This window comes from Prionailurus viverrinus, chromosome D2 (genome assembly GCF_022837055.1).
Source record: "Prionailurus viverrinus isolate Anna chromosome D2, UM_Priviv_1.0, whole genome shotgun sequence".
In the NCBI taxonomy this organism is placed as follows: domain Eukaryota; kingdom Metazoa; phylum Chordata; class Mammalia; order Carnivora; family Felidae; genus Prionailurus; species Prionailurus viverrinus.
The window spans coordinates 85,421,318-85,442,357 of record NC_062571.1 but is presented as its reverse complement, the minus strand read 5'-3'; the positions used below and the strand labels follow the sequence as shown (position 1 = coordinate 85,442,357).

The window sequence follows — 21,040 nt, the reverse complement described above, 5'->3', positions numbered from 1 at the left end:
TTTTTATCAATAACCAAGCAGCTCATAATATCACAGCTGCATTGAAATCTTCACGCTGTGAAATCTAATTCATCCAATACTGAATCCATCACTTACACAGACTGTTTCTCAAGTGCTATAAAACTTCCAAACCCATAGATTTGTCTCCAACAAAAATAACACGAAGGGGCCTTTCAATCAATAATGGAATCCCTCTGATTCTGGTGCTGGCTGAATATTTTTTCCAACTTCGCCTTTGTTCTTGTGGTAGCAGCCCACAAGGGAGAGGGCTTGTTTTCACTCGCGGCCTCATCAATACCTAAATCCTGGTGAACAAGTGACACCGGGAAGCTGTAATCAATAGCTCCCTGTGCGTTTTTTTCTTCTGGTCAAATGGTTCAGCCCCACTGACAGCCCTGACACTTAGAACATGATGCTAAATCTTTATCAACAGCCATCTGGGTGACTGGCAGAACAAGACTCGGGGGGTCATTAACGCTCGTGGCAATCTGTGAATAAACTAACTCCTCAGGAATGCGTTTGTTTAGAAAAAAGTGGGGAAACTCTCTGTGCGATGTATTGATCGCCTTTGAACTGCATTTAGCAAATTCTGTCTGAGGATGAGCGGAAGGGTGCTCTTGTGGGGGAGGGCCACGAGGCGTCTCCAGACTCACCTACAGGAGGCTGACCATCCTCCGTGGTGAATGAGTCGGGGGGGGGGGGGCGCACCTTCCAGAAGGCTGCCGAACCGTCTTATGTGGGCTAGTGAGTCCTCTGTGGAAAACCTGGAAAACCGAGCACTTAGGAAGGGACCAAACCCCCACACGGCAGCAAGCAACCCTTCCTCTGGTGGGGAAGAGAAGCCCGCCCCGCAGCAAGGGCTGCAGTACGAGGCAGCTCGTGTTCGCGTTTATCGCAAGCCACCTAAGGAATGAGTGCACAGTGAGCTCCGTGGTGTTTTGCCACATTCCAAACCCATTCTTTTACTCTCCTTCCCAAAAGGTACAATTGCTCCACTCAGCCTAAACTGAGAGAGATTTTCAACGAGCAGCTCTCAGCGATGCTCTGTCGGTGCTGGAGCTGATGCGTGGGGCTCCGCGTTGGGCCTTGTGCCGCCAGCACCAAGGAAAGGGGGCACCTACGTGGGACAGCCACATCAGTCGTGGCAGGTTCCTGGGTCACCTCTTGGACGCCCCAGCCCACTCCAAGGAGGTTTTAGATCAACTTTACGGGAACCCCGTGAGGACCGCAGAGCTCCCTGGGAGGCTGAGCGGAAGCTGGCTACACCTTCGAAGTTTTTCTCGCAGGCGCACCTGTGGCATGTCGGCACCAGGCCTGGAAGCCCTGCTCCGCCCTGCAGCTGCCGGCATCTCCACAACCGCCTCGCGTGGACGGTCCCTGCATGGGTTACGTGCGGCGCCCGACAACAGAGGGACACGTGGCCAGGCCCCGAGGGCTCGTGGCCTGGCTCGTGCCTGGCTGCTCGTGGCACAGGACAGCGCCAAGAGGAGGGACCAGGCGCTTGCTCGGCCCTCATGCCTGATGCCGTCGCTGCCATTCTTGACCTGGGCACGAGGCGGGGAAGTCAATACGTTGACTTTACGGACATTAGAGATTTAAGCCTTGGGAGATCCTATTTTATAAATTTCAGTGACTGAGGCCACAGTTGAAGAGAGATGTTCATCGAGATTAATAGCAAGAGAAGAGAGTCATGCTGGTTGCAGAACAATAAATGTTTCTGAATATTGCCAGGAGCGTGATCGCTGAACAGTGACGGCACATCCCTTTCAGAGAGTGAGAAACTGCTGTCATCACACAGAAGGCAGGTGCGGGGCTACGGATGCGCGCCATCCGTTAGCAACGCTTGTTCTCGGAGCAGAGGCGGGCGGCAGCCACGCCCGGGGCAGCGACGGCGGCACCCACCTGCTGCGTCACACGGTGGGAGTCAAGTCAAGCCTCCGTGAGCAGCGTGGGTGACCGACTCTACACACAGGGCACGGAGAGCAGAAATGGGGCCCGCAACACGGATGAAGATCTGGGACAAAGGGAGGATGTCCACAGGATGCCACGACCGCGGGGGGGGGGGGGGTGGGGGGTGGGGAGAGGGAGGGGACGGGACAGGCAGAGCCCGGCCAGCTTCTGACGTCCTTCTCACAAGGCGCGAAACGGAGCCCGGATACCACGGTGTCCCAGCCGTCTTTCTATCCAGAGCATGGTCCAACTGCTCAACGTGGAGACACAACCTGGGAGAAGGCGGTGGCCTTTCCGAGGAACGATGTGGGTCAAAGTTTGTCAGAAGCGTAAAAAATCATGCTCATAAACCTGATTCCGAGTCATCCTGCGCGCATGGTCAGCGTGTGCACCCACAGGGTGTGGAGGGGGTGGACTCTGAAGACGCAGCTGGGCACGTGGCAGCGAAAACACAACAGGACACCCGCTGGGCTCAGCAGCCACGGCCGCCGAGGACTCCAGATGGGGAGATGCGGGCTGGGTGCGATGTGTCGTCCACATCACACGCTGCTCAGACAATCGGATTTTAACAAGGCAGAGAGCTCTTCTCCAGATCAGACACATATCAAGACAGTGCGATCCACTGCAATCCTCTATGAGCTGCTGCTTAAACCAAACAAGGCCGTGCTGTGCGGAAAGCTGGGTAATCGCCGTCTCCTAGAGATGCCGGGCTCTGACCAAGGGCAGTCGGTGCCAACTGGCAAGAGCGGCGGGTTGGGGTGTGTGAACGCCCGCCTCGCCCGGGTCAACGGGGATGAAGAGAATTTTGAGGACACACAGCAAAGCTACAGCCATTTTCAAAGGAGGGAGGTCTGTCTGATGTAGTAACTCCTCCCCCAGGATGTCACGCTCCCCCAGGATGTCATCCCCTGACAGCATGGCACGCTTCTATCCCGTCGCAGACGTTCCCACCGCTTCGGGGAGAAACTGTTTCAAATGTGCTAGCAGGCCCCTGCCAGGCTCTGGACAGGCTGACAAGAAAGAACATTCCAGGCCTCACTCAGTTGTACGGGGTCGTCCTCCGGCAGACCTGGCTTTGGGGACGGGGGCGCCACGGCCTCTTCCCCAACTCACGTGGACTTCCTTCCTGAGACAGCATGGCCGGCGGCCCAGGTACGGGTATGATGGGGAGAAAGCGCCCTCTGTCCTATGGGGTACAACAGGCGTGCGGCCACCCCACACAGCCCATCCTCTGGGGAGCTCGGCGTGGCCTGGAGGGGATCTCCCTCTCAGCAAAACGCGACTACAGATGCACAGCGGGGACAAGGACATGAAAAGGTTGGGGTGAAGCCACCCCTGGGGGAAGACATGCCACCGTCACCACCAAAAACGGGGGGCAGGGGCCGCCCACCCCTCTTCTGGGGGCCCGTACAGATGCCTCCTCTCCTCTGCTCCCCACGCGGTGCCGCACAGGCCGCTTACACTGCAGGGCCCCGGGCCCCCCCTCCCGCCGCCACCTGCGGCCCCGCTGACGCACCCGCCGGCAGCGACTTACAGGATTGGTCCTCATCGCTCCGCCCACTGCCCGCGCTGCTCGGGGCCTGCCTGCCAGGGCTGCTAATTGCCGGTAAGAAACCGTTTCTCCGAGTCTGACAACCTTCAGCAGCTTCCACAACACCTGTCTGGTGAACGAATCTGAAAGGCAGAATGCAGAATGACGTTATGTGGACAAGCGGCTCCCGCAGCTCTGATGTAGAAACCTGCCGGTCTTGAGACAGAAAGCACGTCAACACAAACAGAGGTGCTACAGTCAATTAAAATGCGGCCTCCACACAGGGTCCCGTCACTGTGCGGGCTGGCCCCTACGCAGCCATCCCAACACCACGCACCCCAGACCTGCAACCGCCCCCTGCGTCCCCGGCTCCCACGCAGGAAGGACCACGTGATGTTCTTCCAGGACTGGGGCACGCACACATTCGTGAGCCCAGAAGGCCCTGCCTGCCTACTGACTTCAGGACCTCTTAGACTGCTGGGTCATTGCCAACGTCAGCTGGGATACACAAGGAAAAAGGAGCCATGGGCCGGGCTGTGGTTTTATGCTAGGCGGCCACACCCAGCAGCGAGCAGACTCAGAATGCCAAACCCCACGTACACGGGGCTGGCAGTGACCTTGGCTACAGGCATCTGCGATGCACAGGGCTGCAAAAATAAAATAACTTGATTCCCATTTTAATTGGCAAGCCACATCAAATCACGCTTGCTCCTCACCTTGCTGTGGGAGTGAACAGGTGAATGCATGGGAACGTTCTCTCCCTCTGCCTCCAGCTTTGCAAGGGAGGCTGGTCTGAATCGATACCTATTGTCTTTCCAAAGGGAACGCAAGGCTCAGGAGCACTGGACACGGAGCTGTGTCCCCCACGGTGGGGGCACCGAGCCCTCCGGGGGCGGGAGTTCCCGATGGCAACGACAAAGGGAAGGCTTCCACGGGCAGCAGCGGTGTTCCGGAGTGTGTCCATAATAGCACTAATTACACTCGGTGCCAAGCTGGCAAAGTGCGATTTGGTTCTTAAAGGAAACACACCCTTACATGCGTTTTAAATAATAAAAATCACTTCTTAACTGAAGGGAATGATAATCACTTCGCTGGAAAAAAAAATCTGTTTAGTCTTTATTATAACATTAAGCAAATTAAACATCAGCATAATCCAGGTGATACTAGAACAGGGTCATCAAAGAAATTAACTTTGTTGTTCATTAATTTACATGGATTAGTAGAGGGCAAAAAGATAGCAAATGTGCTCTAGTTTTTTATGATATAATTTCAAACTGTACACCATTTGTGGCAGGAGGGTGACTTTGGGGTTAATCAGACTGATTTGTCCTTTTAATTGCTTTCTATTCAAAGAAAATTCATTAGATAATGTTCTCTTCAAAATTCATGAATCAATTTAACTGAAGAAACCACATTAACAGCTTTGGGTTCATTAGCACATGCAGTTGTGTTACTGGCTGATTGCTCGGAGGGTTTCCTTAGGCAAACACACTCTGTTTACTGTGGTTTCTTCAGAAAGGGTTTTGAAATCAAACTGTTCATCATGACTGCTGTCGCTGTTGTTATGCCTCACTTAAGAACAAACAAAAACACACCAAAAAACACAAACAAAAACAAAACAAAAAGACAAGGAAGAAAGAGGCGGCAGGCCGCCCGGCAATAACTTGGGGAGAAGGCGATTTCAGGGCCGGAGGTCTTAGAAGAGAAACTGCGCGAAAGCAGTCATGGAGACCGCAAGAAGCGGGGAGGCCCGTCTCCAGCCTTCCTTGTGCAGCACAGAGGGGTCGCTGTGTGTGTGTTCTGCTGGATGCCACCCGGGCTTTCCAGAAGAAGAGCCCAGAACTTTCCCAAAGCCGTAGGACCACGAGGAGAGGCGCTCGTGCAAGCTCACCCGGGGGCGCAGGGCAGCTCCGAGAAGCCGCGGTGCCGCTCCAGCGCCTGCCTGTCCAGGTATAAAGTGTCCGTATGTGAGCACAGGGTTCATCAGACAGTTTCAGCTTCGCTGTCAATTTTTCATGGGAAATAATTTCTCACCCCATACACACCAGGCCGTGTAGTAGGAAAAATAGCTCAAATAACGCAATATTTAGGAATCAAGCAAGTCGTGTTATAAATGTATCTGAAAACCCAATTTCACCCTGTAGGGAGCAAATGCATTAATTAGTTGGAGCGGCGCTCAGCGACAGTGCCTTTGACCCTGACCCGTGCAAAATCAGACCATGAAACTGCTCTTCTTTCCAGGAGGGGCTGGCACTGTCGGTTGTTAAATATCATTCTAAAACGTAGTAAAACCTACTCATAAAAATTAACATACGCTGATGTGGAAGATCTATCTTCTGGAGGTGGAGGTGTCCACGCAAGTCCTCGGCGGCTGGGCCATCATTTCAGGTGGCCCAAAGGGCAGCCATTAGATGATCATCCTTTTCCCTCCCATTACGGTCTCCCTGGGGAGCGGGCATGACCCCAGAGCTGTGCGGAGCGGCCTCTGCCGGCCACATTCTGGATGCTCCTTTCCTTCACCCTCTCCTCCCCACCCTTTCTCCTGCCTCTTCTGGGGCCGTGTTCTGCTGTGGGGCCACCGTAGGCTCCGCTGGGGGCTGGCCTGCTTCTCTGCACTCCGCTCCCTTAAGGACACAGCCGTTTTTGTTTCCACGTGGGTGGCCACTTAAACATGCCCACCGGGAGCACCTACCCCGTCCAAGACTGCTTTCTACATTGTCTCTAGCCGGACAGTATGTCATCAGTCTCCTAGGGGCTCACGATGGGGTTAACAACGGCCATGGAAGACGTCATTCTATGTCACGGACACCAGAATTTTATATGTGAGCTCTCTTCTTGCCACTTGTGGGAGCAGAGATCATGGCAGCCTTCACTGGTGTGCCTGCACTGACACAACCAAGTGGGGCTCTGATGAGGGAGCCTACGCAGATACCACAGTCCTCACGTGCAACGGGAGGAACGGACCCAGGGGCCAAGGCAGACTCCAGGCTGCAGGGTCTTGGACGAGTCGCTTCCTTCCCCTGGGCCTCTGCCTCTTCCCCGGTGATGAACACCATCGCGAGAGCTCCCCGGACGGATGTGTCCTGCACCCCACCATGCACTGCTACGCTCGAGCACGGCTGCTCGGTGGCAGGGCTGGGCCTGGAGATCAGGTCTCCTTAAGACCAAGGCTGCCTCCGCCATCTCTTCTCCAGTAAGCAAGAACACCACGCTTCGGAGTTCTTTGGGTAGAATCGTTCTTTCAAGGTGACTCTGCTGCAGGGTGCGGGTTCCTGAGGAAGGGCCGTCTCTCGGCTGCCCAGGCCCTCGGGCTCTCCACCACCAGGCAGCAGCTAGAGGGCACCCGCAGGTGCAGATGCATGGGTGTGCGCCAGCAGGTTAAGTATGCAAGTATTGTCTCTCTCTCCCTGAGCAGGGAGAAGGGTCTTCCGATGCTCTGAGCAGAGGAATCGCTCGCTTTCTGGTATTATCTCTGAACCCTTGCACCCTGGCCCCGAAGCAACCGGGATGCCCATGTCTCTTTCTGTAGGAAGCAGTTGTGGTCCCCGCAGGCGGGCAGGCCCCGGCTGCTTTCCTCCTCTTTGTCTTCTCAGTACTTGGCTCTGGACGTTGGTGCAGTTCTAGGAGGTGTGTATCTGAGTGGGGTAAGTAAGGCCAAATTATGAGCAGGGACCAAACAGGGTCCCTGAGAACTGGACAGTAGCAGGGAAGATGCAGAGAAAGGGAAGTTTGGGAAAGCACACTGAGAAGGTGTTTGTAAATTCCTGGACTCACTCCTGACCTGTGCACGTGTGGATCACTCTAAACCAAAGACATGGAGAATGGATGTAAGGGTTCTAGACCGGCCGCTGATTCGTAGGACAGCACACCTGCAGGACCATGGAGTCTGAACAACAAAATGGACACTGAAACCACAACCTGCAGAAACCTGGTCAGAACTTAGAGCCAAACCCATCCAGGTTGAGTGCCTCCTAAAAAAAAAAAAATAGCAGTGCTATACACTGGACTCACACAAGACTGAGAGCCTCAGAACCTAACATTCAAAATGATCAGGATACAATCCCAAATGCCTTGGCGAACAGAGAATCATAAAACCCTCAACTCGTCTTGGAAAAGACATTAACAAACATCAAGGCCAAGATGCCACAGAAGTTGGAATCACATGACAAGATTTTGTCCCCGGCATTTTGAGGATTAGTTGACAAAATGGTAAGATATTTAAAGTGTATGATGTGAGAATTTCATATACATGGCCTGGTAACTTTGAAGGATTTTATCTGCAATAAAAATGCTGTAAGAAGGGAAAATACCTTTGAAAGAAATGAAAAGATACTGAGTTTCAAAGAAATACAAGTTATAAAAAAGAAGCAAATGGAAATTTAGTACAGAAAAATACAAAATACAAAAACTGCACAGTCTCAATAGCAGAATGGAGATGCCAGAGGAAACAGTCAATAAACTGAAGTCAACAGAAACGATATGATCTGAGAAACAGAGAGAAACACGTTAAACAACAAAAAATCAGAAAGTGGATGCGTAGGACAAAACCAAACGGTCTAACAGTCGAATTAACTGGAGTTCCAGAGGAAGAGGAAAAAGAGTACAGTGCAGAAAAAATGCTAGTCAATGATAGCTAAAACTTTTCCAATCTGGCCAAAGATATACGACGACAATTCAAAAGCCTAGTAAACCGCAAACAGGACAAGCCCGGAGCAATCTACTCCCACACATATCATGACGAAGCGGGCAGGTAAAATCGAAAGACAAAGAAACTCTCCAAAACAACCAGAGAAAAATGATGTGTTATTTAAAAGGGAACGAGGATTTGAATGCCAGTACAATTCTCATCAGAAACCATGGAGGTCAGAAGGAAGTGAAATAGCAATTTTATAAAGTGCTCGAAGACAAGAAAGAAACTCAGAATTCTATATCCAGTTAAAAAAAAAAAACTCGTCAGAAATAAAGCTAGAATTAAGACATGTTCAGACAGAAACAAAGGTGCTGCCAGTAGAAGTGAGCTAAAAGAATTGCGGAAGGAAGGTCTTTAGCAAGAAGGGACCTCAGACTGGAGGGCACAGCCTGGAAGCTTAGCAGTAAAGTCAGAACAAAAGGAATGGTAATTAGCTGGCTAAATACCCTGGACTGTCCTTCTGATGAGTTCTTTAAAAAAAAAAACAAAACTGAGAACAATCTGAGGGTTGATGGGGGGTGGGAGGGAGGGGAAAGTAGGTGATGCGCATTGAGGAGGGCACCTGTTGGGATGAGCACTGGGTGTTGGCATGGAAATCAATTTGACAATAAATTTCATATTAAAAAAAAATTAAAAAAAAGAGGCAGACTGGGCCGACTGCTCGGAAAGTTAAGTATGCAAGGATTATAATCCCTATAAAGAGATGATGTAGTCAAAAACCTAACAGATAAACAAAAGCTACAGAACAAGAAGTTAAAATAGCCCCAAAGAAGGGAAGGGAAAAGAGAAAGGAAAAATAGAAAAGACAGAAAACAAATAATTATGTAATAATAAAGTCATAAGAAAACAAGTGAAATAAACATGCAGATAGAAATTCTATCGTACTAATAATTCCATTAAATATAAATGGCCTTTCTTCACCAATGAAAAAATAATAGTGTGCCAGATGGATTGAAAGAATAACCCAAGTATGTGTTGTCTGCAAGAAGTTCACTTCAAATAATAGATACAGATGCGTTAAAACTAAAAGGATGGGAAAAGCACACCATGAAAACGGTAATCTAAGAAAAGTTAGTAACAGACAAAGCAGATTGAGGAGCACAATTTCCAGGGGTAAAAAGGAATGTTACATGGTGACAAAAGGGACGGCTCACAACCAGGACACAGCAACCCAAAACCTTTACGCACCTAACAAGAGAGTTTCAAATAAATAAAGCAAAAACTGACAAAACTGAAAGGAGAATCAGACAAACCCACAATCACACTTGGAGACCTCACTTCTCTCTCAGTAACTAACAGAAGTAGTTGACAGAAAATCAAGGACACAGAAATGAAAAACACCATGAGCCAGCTGGTTTCAACTGATTGACACAACACGCTATCCAATCACAGAATATACATTCTTTTCACATGCACACTAAAAACTGACCAAGATACACCACATTCTGGGTCATAAAACAAACTTTAACAAATTTGAGATAATTGAAGTCATTCAAATCATATTCTCTGATCATAATGGAATTAGACTAGATATTAATAACAAAAAGATGACTGGAAACCTCCAAACATTTGGACAGAAAACAAGGCATTTTAAATAATCTATGGGTCACAGAGAAAGTCTTTAGGCAAATTACAAAAACAATACATTGAACTGAATACAAGTGAAAATACAGCAGGTCACAATTTACAAGATACAGCTGAAACAATATTTAGAGGGAAGTTTATAGTATTAAATGCATATTTGACAGAAGAAGGGTCTCAAGTTAATAATCTAAGCTTCCACTTTATAAACAAGAAAGAGCAAAATAAAACTAAGGAAGGAAATAATAAAGGTAACAGCAGAAACCAATGAAATGGAAATAAAGAAAATGATAGAATAAAATGCATGAAACCAAAACTGTCTTCTTTGAAAAGATCAATAAAATTGAAAAAGCTTTAGCAAGACTGATAAAAAAAAAGGGAAGAAACATGTTATCAACATTAGGCATAAAAAAGGGGATGTCATGACTGACTTCACAGACAGTAACTGGAGAATGAAATATTCCTACAAATAACTCTATGCACAACAATGAACAACATGGATGAAACAGACCAATGTATCAAAAACTACAAACTACAAAATCATATCCAAGGTGACATAGATAACCGGAATAGTCCTGTAACTATCACCGAACTTTAACTGAGAGTTAAAAATCTTCTACAATCACTAGGGCCAGATGATTTCACCATTAAATTCTATCAAACATTTAAAGAACAAATACATCAACTCAAGACAATCTTTTACAGAAAACAGCAGAGAAGGGAACACTTCCCAAAACATTTTATGAGATTGGAATTACTCCAATATCAAAACCAGAAAAAGTCCAAATCCAGAAAGGTATAGATTAATATTTCTCATTAACTATGCAAAAATTCTCAACAAAGTACTGGCATATCAAATACAGCAATATATAAAAGGAAGAAGACAGCAAAATTAAGTGGAGTTTGAGGAGTCAAAGCTGATTCAATATTGGAAAAATGAACCTACATATAAAGCTACAGTAATCAAGACAGGGCATATTAATAGAGAATATATAAATCAGTGGGACAGAATAGAAACAGACCCACACAAATACAGAAGGAAAGGCAATTCAATGGACAAATGATAGTATTGCCAACAAATGGTTCTGGAACAACTGTAAAGCCACATGCACACAAAACAAAACAAAACAAAACAAAACAAAAAAACACAAAAAGATTCTAGATACAGACCAGGTATCTTTTACAAAAACTAAACATAGATCACAGACCTAAAACTAAAAGGTGAAACTATAAAACTTTCAGAAGGATATACAGGAAAAAAATGCAGATAATTGTGGGTTTAGGGAAAAGTTCTTAGAGACAGTATGATCCATGAAAAAAATAATGGGACCTTATTAAAATTAATTTCTGCTTTGTGAAAAGTGCTGTTAAGATACTGAAAAGGAAAGCCACAGGCTGAAAGAACATATTTGCAAAACACATATCTGGTAAAGGACTTGTATCCAAACTATACAAAGAATTCTTAAAACTCAACAACAGGAAAATAAAACAACCCTATTATAAAATAGCAAAAGGACATCGCACCAAAGAAGATCTACAGACACAAATAAACATATGAAGAGATCTTTAAAATCATTTGTCATCAGGGAATTACAAATTAAAACAATGAGGTACAATTTTATACCTGTTAGAAGAGCCACACAAACAAACCTCCAAATCCGATAGTACTGACTGCTGATGAGAAAGAACATGGAGCATCCGGGATACTCATTCACTGCTGATGAAAAAACAAAATGGCACAGCTACGTGGGAGAAAATCTGGCAGCTTCTTACGAAACTAAACAGAGGCTTACTGTATGAACCAGTGATTGCACTCCTGAATATTTAGTCAACTTATCTGAAAACCTGTGGCCACACAAAAACCTCCATGTGAATATTTATCTCAGCTTTATTCACTTATTGATAAAAGCTGGAAGCAACTAAGATGTCTTTCAATGGATAAATGGGTAAACTATGGAACATCCATACAATGGGGTATTATTCAGTCATACAGAGTGGCTCATCAAGCCACAAAATGACGTGGAGTTACCTTGATGTGTATTTGCTAAGTGAAAAAAGCAAAAGCTACCTGCCGTCTGATCCCAACTATGTGATGTTTTGGAAAAGGAAAAGCAACACAGATGGAAAACCCTTATATGCAAAATATATGCAAATTAACAACAAAAGCATTTAGAAGACTGGTGGATCCCAGGAAGGGGTGAAGACTGACAAGAAAATCTAAGTGTATTACAACTTATGAACAACCTCACTGAAGTTGGAGGGAGGGAAAATTGGTGACCAAAGAAACTCTGGAAACGAGTCTGTAAGACTAACAGCAAAAAGAATTGCATATACACACTGTACTTGATACAGAGTCTCATACTACTATATGGTATACTGGACTGGATCAATTAACTAAATGGCTGATGGAAGGTGGGAGCCAGTTATACTCACTTCTCAATCTATTAAAAATAAACAAATATGAACCATAATAGTAATAGTCCAATGAAGAAAAACATGTATCAACCGAGGCAAAAAAAAATTTAACAAAATTCAACATCTATTCATGATAAAATCTCTCAACCATTTAGGAAAAGAAAATAACATCCTCAACCTGATAAAGGTATTGACCAAAAAAAAAAAGACAAAAAAAACAAAACAAAACTCTAGCACTAATGTCACACTTAACTGTGAAAAAGTGAATGCATTTCCCTCAACAGTAAGAAAAATGCAAGGATTCCCACTACTATTCAACATCATAGTAGAAGTTCTAGCCACTGCAATAAAGCCAAAAAATAAATAAATAAAAGTCATACATTTTGGAAAAAAGAAAACTGTCCCTATTTACAGACAACATGACAGTCTATGGTAAAATACCCAGGAATCTACCCACCCCCACCCCACCCCACCTCCCCAAAATCTTACAGTGAGTTTAGCTAGGTTACTAGATACAAAGTCAACACAGGAAAATCACACTTGTAGGTTAGTGTTATGTATAAACTGATGAAATGTTGTTAAAAGAAATCAAAGAATACCTAAATAATTTGAGAGACATATTCTGTTCATGGATAGGAAGTTTCAATATAAAAATTTCAGTTCTCCACAAAGTGATCTATAAATTTATTTCCCTTCCAGTCAAAATCCCAGGGAATTACTGTAGATATAGACAAGCTGATTCTAAAACTTACATGGAGAGGCAAAGGAACTTGAATAGTCAAAACATTTTGAAAAAGGGAAGAAAAAACTAGTTGGAGAAATCACACTAACACTTTTTTAAGACTTGCTATGCTGTATAGGAATCAAGACAATGTGAAATTTGTAAAGGGGTAAACACACAGACTGATGGAACCTGACAGAGATTTCCAAGAGACCCACATAAATGTGTGCAAATAGTTTCTGACCAAGTTACAAAAGCATTTCGATGAAAAAAGGATATTTTCAGAAGTGGTGTTGGAAAACTGGATAACCACATGCAAAACACTGAATCATGATATAACTCTTAGACCTTATAAAAATTAATTCAAAGTAGATTATATCTCTAAATGTAAAACTTTAAACTAAAAATATTTAAAAAATTGTATACCTCATGAAAACTAATTCAAAATACATATCTCTAAATGTAAAACTTTAAACTAAAAAAAATTTAAAAGAAAACTTAGAACATCTTTGTGACCTGAAATTAGGCAAACAGTTCTTAGACATGTCATCAAAAAGCACCATCCATAAATTAAAAAAATAAATTGGGCTTTGTCCAAATGAAAAAAAAAAAAACCTGGTCTGTGAAAGTCAGCGTTAGCAGAACGTTGCACATTGGGAGAAAATATTTGGAAATAACATACTCAGCAAAGAACTTATAACCACAATATATAAAGAACTCTCCAGAGTCAACAGTGTTAAATCACATCATTTAAAAATGGGCAAAAGACTTGAACGGACAGCTCCTTCGAATGGTAAATGTTTGAATAAATGTTCAACATAACTATAAGGGAAATGCCACTTGAAGCCACAATAAGATGGCATTACAGACCTATTTACAATGGCTATAATGAAAATTATATAAGCAAACAAAGGTATATCTACACCATGGACTGTGACAATTAAAAGGCATAAGCTATAGACACATACAGTAATTTGGATGGATCTCAAAGGCATTAAGCTGAATGACGGAAGCCAGGCTTGAAAGGTTAAATGCTGAGTCCATGTACATGTGTCACGGGGATGGAGAACAGACCAGTGGCTGCTAAGAATCAGTAGAGAGGCGGGGGCAGGGGCAGCAGTGACAACAGAGGGGCAGCAGGAGGGAGCTTTTAGGACGATGAACCCCGAGGTCCTGATTATAGCATCAGCTACGGAAAATTGACCCGTATTAGAACTCACAGTACCGCACAGTACGAAAAGTCAATTTTACTCTATGTTAACGTAAAAAAAAAAAAAGTTGGAAAACATAGAGGGAAACCTTTTCCAATCACTTCGTTTTTAATCAACCTCCCTGAAGTTCAAGATACCCACCGATAGCAGAGCCTCGGTCACATTCCCTGCAAACGACTTCCCCTCTCCAAGGCCCCCTTCACCCCCCAACGCTCTCTGTATGGTCACCTCAAGGGTCCCTTCTGTTTGGCCCAGCTCAGGGAGACCAAGGACCTGCCTTATGGGTCTCCACCCTAACACTTCAGGGCTGTGGCTCGGGCGGAGTTCCAGCAGCTCAGCCTGGTGCCTCTGGACAGGCCAGAGCAGGCCACCCCACTGCTCAGCAGGCCCAGCAAGGGGTGTGCCCGCGGGGGCCTTTAGAAACATAAACGAGTCTCCTGGAGACAGCCTTCCCGAACTCCACACTCATCCCCAGCAACCGCAGCATCTTCGGACATTAGGAGCGACTCTCCAGCTAACGTGTCAATAATCCATCCGTGCCTTCCACATGCGCCAACATACACGTTACACGGTAGCTACGAGATAGAGGGCAAGTAACTCGACTTACTTCAACATGCTCCCCATGGCCTCCACAGACCCAGACATAACAGAGGAAAAACAAAAGACGTAACGGAGGAAAAACAAAGGAAAAACAAGTTTATAGGAGGTCACTCGCGCATGTGCGCAAGCTTGAGCTTCCTGACGGTGGGACAGTGCAGATGCACTGATACGTGAAGTGCATGAAGTGTGTGATACATCAAGTGTGTGAAAATCTACTGTGGACCCGCAATCCGGGTCAGGACAGCACAGGGCCACCTACACACGGTCACAGCTCTGCCCATGGGCAGACTGGCCAGGACTGTGGGGGAACAGAGCCCCACATCAACCTTTCCTTTTTCTTTTTTTCTGTTTTTAGAGAGCACGCTCAAGTGGGGGAGCGGGCAGAGGAAGAGAGGGAGAGAATCCTAAGCAGGCTCCACACTCAGCATGGAGCCCGATGGGGGGCTTGATCGTACAGCTCTGGGATCATGACCTGAGTTGGATGCTCAACCGACTGAGCCCCCCGGGTGCCCCTCAAATCTTTATGTGCGACGTATTACAGAACAGGCCGCAAAACCCTGTGGCACTGGCTGGTGTGTGCCAACCCCATCCCCGGAGCAAGGAGACCAATCAACTGATAGGGGGCTGGGGGCCTGGGTCCCGACAGATGGGCAGGGGTTTCCCAGGCAGGAGAAGGGGGGCATCTCACACTCGGGAGACGAGCCCGCAAACAGGGAAGCCTGGGGAAGACGCCTGGGCAGACAGTGGCTGTTTCAGAGGCAAGAAGAGGCTCTCGTCTAGAACCGTCCACGGGCCACTCCATGTTCTACTGTCACTATCTTCCTAAGGGCTAAACCAGAGGGCCTCTTTCCCAGCTGGGAGAACGGGACCTCTGTGACCCGGGCATTGCTGGGTGGATCCCATCCACCCCTTGTGTCAGACTGTAATAGATTTTCAGCGAATGGTCACTCAAGCCACATACAGAGGCAGAATTCATGGCCTGTAACATTCACAAAAAAGAAGGTACCTTCCTGCTACTCTGACACTCTAAGGCACTTGGCTCACCCACGGTGAGCCAGCCAGCCTCCGCAGGCCTGTGTCCACAGTGATGTCTCAGACACTCAGGGGCCTCTTGGCCTCTCTGGGGGCACAGCTCAATACTCTCTGGCACGTGGAGGAGAAGAAGACACATGAAGGCAGTTGGCCTGGCCATGGCCCGGGCCCCCTGCTCTGTGTCCCGCCTTCCCAAACACCACGCAGGCACAGAGCTTCCTGAGCTCTTAGGAGCTGTAGCTAATTTTCCACTAAAGTCCTCAACACCCACTCTGCAAAGGTGACATCACTATCCTCATTGAACAAATGACAAAAATCAGGCTCAGTGCCATGGCTTGACTACTGTCCACACAGCTGGCTGGGTGCTGGACTCGTCTACTGCTCCCTGGGGCCTAGAAGGCAGGACCTGTGCACCCTACTGCCAAAGTGGGTTTTGGTGACAGGGTCCCTGTCTGTCTGTAAGCTAGTCCCAAGCTCAGTGGCTTGGCTAAGGCCTTCTGTTCTGGATGAGCCTTTCTGAGCTCCCCCTCTTCAGCGTCCACTTACCAAGTTCTTCTGAGAAATGAAGACCACACCATGAGTGAGTGATGGCAGACAAGCCCTGTGGTTTTGGGGTGTAAGCAGTGACCGTGCGAAGGATTAACTGCACGAGTGACTTTGACAACGGACAAGCCAGAGAAAACCTGCCTCTGTCCCCAAAACAGAGATGCTAATGCCCATACCTTTGAGACCCTTCTATAAAAACTACATGCAGACGGTAGTTGCCGTCCCCAACGTGCATCTGGTTCTAAGCCCGACATTCCCCTGCAGCCCTGAGTGACGCTCCTAGTCAGTGGCGGACGCCCCAGGGATGGGCCCACGCCCAGTACGGCTACCTGTGCGCGAGGCTCTGTGGTAAGACAACCCGACGGAATGCTTACAGAAGGAGGCATGTGCCTTTCACAGGACACCTTTGGGGAGTCCTACCCGCCCAACCCCCCTTTCCAGAAAATCCCCGGCTACTCCGTTGGGTGTTACGCGCTGAGCCAGCTGGTAAGATGCCCAGCGCGTAAAGACGGCCTGTTATTTTGTGGCCTCAGTGCTTGTGGCTCCAAAACGATTTCTGCTGGCCTAAGGATCGGTGTTATTAAGTAGGCTGAATTTTGGATCACTTTCCACCAGTCGAATCCATTCCTGTGTAAGAAAAATTGCCAATGTGCAAAGTATTTCAAAGTACTGAACACGGAGGGTTTTAGGTACACAGTAAGTAGTCAATAAAAGCCTGGTCAGCGTACATGATGCAGAGTTGGAAGGCTATTCTGGAAGGCAGCTATGCTCACCACTGTACCACCAATGCTAGAAAGGCTATCTTGAAAGAGATGTTCCTCAGAGGTTCTGAGCGATGCTGAGGAAATAGGGGCATGAGTGCTATTCTGAAAATTCATTTGGAAATTTTGGTCAATTTGCTTACGAATCAACGATGGTTCGTAACTAGTGCTAACGTTTCTTACTGCATACCAGGCGCCGTGCAACCTGCTTTATCATACTGAATCCTTGACAGCCGCCATGACTCTGGTGTGACTGTCCTCTCCTTGGCGGGTGAGAGATCCCTGGGGCCCCGGATGGAGCAGGCTATCCAAGGGCATGCTGGGAAGGCCCAGGCCAGCAGGGGGCCAGGCTCTCGGGCACAGGCCTCCATCACCGGCATCGCACAGTCTTCCACCACGCCCTCAGCACCCCCCACAGAGGTACACGACTGGGCTGCTTCCCACCCCTCCCTCTCGGTTTCATCCTGGTCGGACGGGACGTGCGCAAAGGTACACGCCGCACGGAGGTCATCAGAGCTGACCTGTGGGGAAGGCGCTTTGTCCGTAGGGCCTGTTGTCCATCCTTGGATTCCTGTCCCCCAACAATGACGCATGCTTAGCCAAACGGCCGTGTGGGAGGGGAAAGGAGTGCCCAGCAGACCCTCGTGCCCCCGTGCTGGCCTGCCTACCTCTCTCTCCCTCCCGGGCTAGCCACAGGTGGCCCATTCTCCCCTCTGCCCCTGACCAGGGAAGGCGGGCAGGTGTGACACCCACAGCCTAGGGCTGTTCTGGGATGAGCCCGCCGGGGAGGACGGCGTCCCGGCCGTACACGAGCTTACCCTGCCAGACGGGGAGACAGGCCCGGTCTCCGCCTCACGGCATTCTGCTCCTGGTCCCGTACGTGCATTCCGGACCCACTGAAGGTGGCGGCTGGGCTCTGCGGCCAACAATACTGTGTTTTTAGTTCCTAAATTTCCCTTTCGTGACTAATATCAACATAGGTCAGGGAAGGAAGAAAGAAAGACGTGTGAGGTGATGTCCACGCGGATGTGAAATTCCCTCCTGCCAGCATGGGGACACGGCGCGGGGCTCCGCTTTGCTTCTGGGTCTGGCCGATGCCAGAATGAGTGCACGGCACAGGTTGACCTAATTTGTTAACAAGTACCACAATCGTACGCATCTCTAGCTATGGGCCAAAAAAAACAAAAAACAAAACACAAAAAAACATTTTGGGATGCAGTTTAAAAAAACAAAATAAACTGAAAAAAGTCCACAAAGCACCACACAAAACTTTTACTACCCCTTGTATAGGCAATGAGTAATTTTGAGGCGCAATAAAATTTTTGATATTTTAGAACACTGGTCCTCAAAAGTGTGGTCTGGGGAGCTTTAGGGGTCCCTGAGACCCGTTTAGGGGGATTTTCACAGTAACACTAAGATGTTATTTGCCTTTTTAATTCTCCTGCTCTCACAAGCATGTAGGAGTTTTCCGTAAGCTAAATGACGTGTGATACCACAACAGATTAAGTGACAGGGTAGCTATGAGAATCCAGCTGTCTTCCATTAAGGCAGACACTACTGAGATTGGCAAACACATTAAAAAAAAAAAAAAAAAGCCAGTCTTCTCAGTAAGTGTTTTTGGTTTTGGGAAATAGCCATTTTCATACAAAATATATTATTTTTGATAACATGTAGCAAATTCATTGTTATTTTTAAAAGAACTTAAGGCCTTAAGAAGTCCTCAGGGTTAATTTCCAGCTTGGGAAATGCAGACAGACACAACCCTCGCAATCCAAGCTCTTTGGGGACCTCAGTAATGTTGAGCAGATGGAGGGGTCCAGATGAACACAGGGTCTAAAGGGTGAAGCCGGCCCCTTTCGAGGCCTAGCCAGGCCGAGCAGGGCACTGTGCTCATGAACAGAAATGCGCCCGCACGCTCGTCGGGTCCTGGGCGCACGAGAACGCGATCACAGAGCCCATCTCGCACACGGACTGGACTGTTAGCCCTCGGAAATGAACCTCCCGCCTCACGCACGTGCGAGGAGACGATGCACACCCAGCGAGGCTTTTGCCAGGTGAAGGGGGCACCGCGTCCTCACGGCGGCACCTGTGCGTATTTGTAGTCACCTTCCCAATAATTAGAGTGCCCGAAACTTATTTAACGAAAGAATTATGCCCAAGACTGTAAGCTCCAACTTAAGGAGGCCTACAGAGAGATGATTAAACCGTGAATGTCCTGGTTTGAATGTGAATAATTATGTATTAACACCCTTCACCATTCAAATAATTGTCATTCAGCTCAAAGCAGAAGACCCGACTCTGAACAGGTGTTAATGGTTTCCGGACAATATCAGAACCACAGAGAAACACGTGGCGTGAAAACGCTGAGGGGGAGGGAAGGAGAGTACGCGTTTAAGAGCGTGCACCTGAGTGCGTGCTGAGCGCTGGGGGGCCACTGAGAAAAGGCCGGATTGAGAACAAGTCCGAGCCTCCGGTCCTGGTTCCCTCGGGTCCCCGGCCCCCCGCGCACCTCACCTAGGCTGTTCTCCTTCGGGGCACTCGCTTTCTCCTCTTAGAAGTTCTCCCAGCTTTCGTGGCCAGGACGTTGGGACCTGCTCCCCTAACCAGGCCCCCGACCGGCCCATTCCCCAGAAAGAACCGAACGCTGTTCCCCACACGGCACTCACACACAGGGTCAGTGCTCCTTCCCCACACAACCTTGTGAGCAGCACAACAGAAAGGTGGAGAATCAGATTTAAAATGGCACAATGTCACCAATGTACACAACACAATGTTTTCCAACACTGCCATCCCTTCATCCACCCTGAGCAACGACAGGAAGGCCACTGCTGATGTCATATCACACCTTCCCTTTGGCGGTTTCACTCACAGGGCAGAGAAGGGACCAGCTGAGCGCGTTTCGGACCCATACCGTTTCACGCTAAATACACAATCACGTGTGTACGTACCACCCCACCCTGCTTCCAATCCAGTTCAGAAACTCCTGTGCATCCCGTTGGAAACTTCTAGAAGCCTCCTGCTGGCTCTCCCGAGTAGTGGAAAGGGACCTTGCCAGCTTCACCAGGAGGCCTACTTGGCTGCTCCCGGAAAGTCTAAACATTGTTTGCCTCCTGAAGCAGGGTAGCGTCCCGCAGTCCTAGGCCTGACACCCAGGCGCTTCTGTCCTTGGACTTAATTTCTGGGAATACTGACAAATCTATAGGGGGTGGGTGGGTCTGCGTGGTCCCCACCCATATGGCTCCTTGAGCTCCTGTGAAACAGCCCTGAGGTCTGTTACATAATTTTAGCTAACTTTTGAAGACCAGCCTAACAGAAAGGCACTAAGCCCTTAATTTCTTAATGAATTATTCTTTACCGTAGGACAGGGATTATGCCATGGAGAAGGCATATCATTACTGAGAGAGCTGTCAGGAGGACAGGCAAAAGGAAAACTGGCAAGCTTTAATTTCTCTGCAGAGAAATGAGGGGCTCTTTGGGGATTAATCTCAGTATCAACATTGAGCCTTTGCCTCAGGGCAGCTGAAGAATTCAAAAGAAGTTGTGACTGAATTTTGAGTGATGGAATCTAGCTCCAATTGTGCAGCCGACTCTGGTTTCTCACCTATTCAAATGAGGACGAGGCCGTGCAGGTGTGGGTAGAGGGGGTTGCCACAGGACAGGTAACGCACGTGCCCTCTGCAGGGGTGACAAGGACGGAGGGAAGGCCAGGCAAGGGCCCGGCTGCGACACTGCACTGAACATACACTAAGAAAGTTCTCCTAGGCAGAGAGGGAAATGGAGGGCTGGGGGCGTTTCCGCCTGCTGCCTGGCCAGGTGGGTTCAAGGACCAGGGCCAAGGTGCAGAGAGGGGCCTGCTGGGGACAACCCTGTAAGACAGCTCACTTCCGGCTTCTTCAGCTTTTCACACTTGGCATTAGATATGTCACCTGCAGTCAGTCCTCGTCCATGACAAACAGATGCAGTGGTTCTGCAGTGGTTCTCCCCCTGCTCTGGGTACGAGAG

The 21,040-nt window shown here is 48.0% G+C and overlaps 1 protein-coding gene across 4 annotated transcripts in view; it reads right to left on the bottom strand.

Annotated features, from left to right (window-relative positions):
- The window catches only part of MGMT (O-6-methylguanine-DNA methyltransferase), a 366,049-nt gene that overhangs the window by 69,328 nt on the left and 275,681 nt on the right, over positions 1 to 21,040 (bottom strand). For all 4 annotated transcript variants that reach the window (XM_047825010.1, XM_047825012.1, XM_047825011.1 and 1 more), the window contains exon 5: positions 3,485 to 3,624. In XM_047825010.1, coding sequence (XP_047680966.1) covers positions 3,485 to 3,624 — 140 coding nt within the window. The remainder of the gene's footprint in view (positions 1 to 3,484; positions 3,625 to 21,040) is intronic.